Source organism: Otolemur garnettii, unplaced genomic scaffold (assembly GCF_000181295.1).
Source record: "Otolemur garnettii isolate 467f Iridium unplaced genomic scaffold, OtoGar3 scaffold00023, whole genome shotgun sequence".
Lineage (NCBI taxonomy): Eukaryota > Metazoa > Chordata > Mammalia > Primates > Galagidae > Otolemur > Otolemur garnettii.
The window spans coordinates 22323196-22326452 of NW_003852418.1; the positions used below are offsets into that span (position 1 = coordinate 22323196).

At 60.0% G+C, this 3257-nt stretch overlaps 1 protein-coding gene across 1 annotated transcript in view; it reads right to left on the reverse strand.

Moving 5' to 3' along the window:
• The window catches only part of STMN3 (stathmin 3), a 10396-nt gene that overhangs the window by 850 nt on the left and 6289 nt on the right, over positions 1-3257 (reverse strand). The window contains exons 2-4 of the mRNA XM_003787779.3: positions 2358-2453; positions 1947-2122; positions 536-727 (exon numbers count right to left, since the gene is read on the reverse strand). Coding sequence (XP_003787827.1) covers positions 536-727; positions 1947-2122; positions 2358-2453 — 464 coding nt within the window. The remainder of the gene's footprint in view (positions 1-535; positions 728-1946; positions 2123-2357; positions 2454-3257) is intronic.

The following is a 3257-nucleotide window of genomic DNA, read 5'->3' on the forward strand; positions in this document are numbered from 1 at the left end:
CCTGGATGCCCTGGAGCAGTTCCCGCATGATGGGCTGGGGATTCGAACCCGCCACCTTAGGTGTATGTGGCTGGCGTCTTAGCCGCTTGAGCCACACCCGCCGAGCCGGCACTTCCAGTTTAACAAGTTGATCTATTTGTTGTTACAGTCAACTCAACTGTATCCCAGCAGGGCACTCACGTTCCGAGCCAGAGCCGAGCACTGCGGGAGGCGCGGGGCTCCCGGGCTCCACCTCTTGTCCCCAGACCCCACTTCCGGCCCCGTCCCTGCATCCGTGTCCCGGCTGGGTCCGCCCGGTCCTCAAGGGCCCCGCCCCTCGCCCCGGCCCCACCCGCCCCAGCTGAGTTTCTACCCACCCGGGTCTAGCCCCTCGCTCAACGCGTCCGCCCAGGCCCAACATCTTTCCCGGCCCCGCCCCGATCGCCCCGCCCCCTGCCCGCCAAGGCCCTGCTCCTAAGCGTCTCCAGCTCCCCTCAGCCCTCTACCCCCGCAGTTCCCCGCCCACCGCCTGGCCTGGCCCCGGCCTACCGCGCACCTTCTCGCGCAGACGCTCGCGCAGCGCCGCCAGGTGGGCCTCGCGGATCTCCTTGCTGAGCTCCATCTTGTAGTTGAGCTTCTCCTCTGCCAGGCGGCTGAAGTTGTTGTTCTCCTCCAGCGCCTTGTGCAGCACCTCGCGCTCGTGTTCGCGCCTCTCCGCCAACTGCTTCAGCACCTGCGCCTCCTGCGTCTGCGCAGGGCAGCGGGAGCGTGAGGGCGACTCCCGTCCCCGGCCTCACCTCTGCCCCCCTCAATGGGCGCCTCCACCTGCCTAGAGCCTCCGTGGACTGCTGGACCCCCGGCGCTGTCTGGGTCAGCTCCCAGCGGACCGACCATCCCCACTACCCACAGCCCAACAGCTGCCCCGGTCACGTGTCCTCCAGGAGCTCCAGCCTGCGCTGTCCTGCGGTCTGCGAGGGTGAGCACTCTGGCCTGCTTTGCCTGGAGACCCCCTCGGTCCTGCCCCAGCCGGAGGATGCTCAGCCTTTGTGACTCAGCTTTTGACCCGAGAGCCTCCTGTCTCCTCGCTGGCACCCTGTCGCGCTGCCCCTCCTCCAGAGTTCAGGAAATCCCACACTAGGGGCTGTCACTGCGCTGTCTCCGTCTGTTTCCTCACACATTCTCCCGCGGAGCACCAAGCCGGTGCTTCGTACATTCCAACTTCTGGGTCCTTGGGTCCCTATGGTCCCTGGGTCTCCAGGGCTGCTGGTGCCACAGTGTCTGGCCCCGCTAGGGGAGGGGCTGCCTGGTGAACCCGGGGAGGAGGGTAGGATAGCTGCTGAGTCACCACGATATGCCAGTCCCTACTAGCTTACTCCATGCAACCTGGGTCCCCAGGTCCCCCTGGAACCTGCTGCTTCCGCTGAGAGATGGGCGTGGGGTCCAGGGCCACCCCCAAAGCAAGTCCTTACTCTGTGCACGTCAATCTTACACGGGCTAGTGTGAGGGAAGCAGCAGAGAGGCAGCGTGGAGCCCACTCCTGTAGTTCCCAGGGCCCCACCAAGCTTCAAGCAGACCCAGCTTCAGGTTCTCAGATGTGAGACTGTTCCTTCCCATTTTGCTGCCTAGGAGAGGGCTGCCCAGCCTCATGTCCCCAGTGCCCCTCCTGGACACCACCAGGTAACACCCCAGTGGCCATGCCTCAGGGTGCCCCCACTCTCACCTGAGGTGTTTGGGCCTAATTTCCTCCAGCTGGCTGCCATCCTGGAACCCTCCCTCCTCTCCAGCCCATTCTGACCTCTTAGGAAGAGGTCCAAGGAGCCATGTACCCTTCTCTGTCCCAGGCCAATGCCCCAACACATAGGAGCCTTGGAGCACCCTGCACCTGGGACCTGTCTGCCATGGCCAATGAAGCCTGCTGGCTGCCCTAGTCAGGACTTCTAAAGTGGGCTGGGTAGAGATCTCCTTGCCTTCCTTCGCTCCTCAGCTGCCTCCAGTCGTTTCTGCAGTTCCTCCAGGGAGGTATCCTTCTTCTTGGGTGGTGAGGAAAGCACGGGGCTCTCCGGGGACAGGTCAGAAGGAGACTTGAGGATGACCTCAAAGCTTTGGCCAGAAGCCCGCTTGTCCAGCTGTTTCACCTCCATGTCTGCAGGGCAAGATCAGACAGGGGCTTCAGGAGGCCCAGCCAGAGTGTGCAGGCTGAGGGAGGGAGTGTAGCTACTCCTACTGCACTCGTAAGCCTGAGCCCTTAGGGTGGTCCCAGAACCTTGCTCTCCAGAAGCCAGGCAGGCCAGGGGTGTTCAGAGAGGCCCCAGGAGGCATGGGGACAGGCAAAATGGGCAGGCCCTTTTGAGCAGGGCCAAAAGCTGGGGCACACTCACCCCCATACTGGTAGATGGTGTTGGGGTGTGGCTGTGCATAGAAGCAGGAGCAGATGAGTGACAGGACCGACAGTTCCTTCATCTTCTCCTTGTAGGCTGCAGGCACAAGCAGAAACCCTGAGCTGAGCAGGAACCCTCATCCCTACCACCCAGGCCTGCCCCCAGGTCACCACTTTCCCCTCCCCTTCACTGTCTCCAGTGCATCTCCCCATGGCATGCAGGGCAGCTTACCACGCCCATTTTTGTGTGTCCACATCTGCGACTCTCTACACCCCCAGACTTGGACTCTGACTCTCCCTGGCATTGCTCCCCTCCCCATTCTGTCTCCGCATTTCTGTAAGTCTCAATGTTAGGCACTGATCTCTGTCCCATCTTTCATTCTTCCTGTGTGTTTCTCCTGCCTGCTAAAGTCTGTTTGTTTCCCCCAAAATTCATGTGTTGACATCGTAACCCCAGGGTGATAGTGTTAGGAGGTGGGACATTTGGGGGGGGGGTGATTAGGTCATGGGAGAGCTCTCCTGAATGGCATGAGTGTCCTTATGAAAAAGACCCCAGAGAGACCCTTTGGCCCTTCTACCATGTGAGGATGCAGCCAGACAGTGGCTGCCTGTCTAAGTCCCAGGAAGCAGCCCTCACCAGGCACTGAATTTGCCAGTGCCTTGATCTTGGACTATGTAGGCTCTAGAACTGTGAAAAATAAATTTCTGTTGTTTATAAACCACTCAGCCTTAGGTATCTCATTATAGCAGCCCAAATAGATTAAGACTCTGTTTCCATCTGACTGGGTCTCTGTCCATCCTGGCTCTGTCTGTCACTGTCTTTGTATCTCTCTGTCTCAGAGGTGAGGGAACCCCTCTGACTCCTCTCCTTCCTTCTTTTTCTATTTTTTTTTTTTTTTTT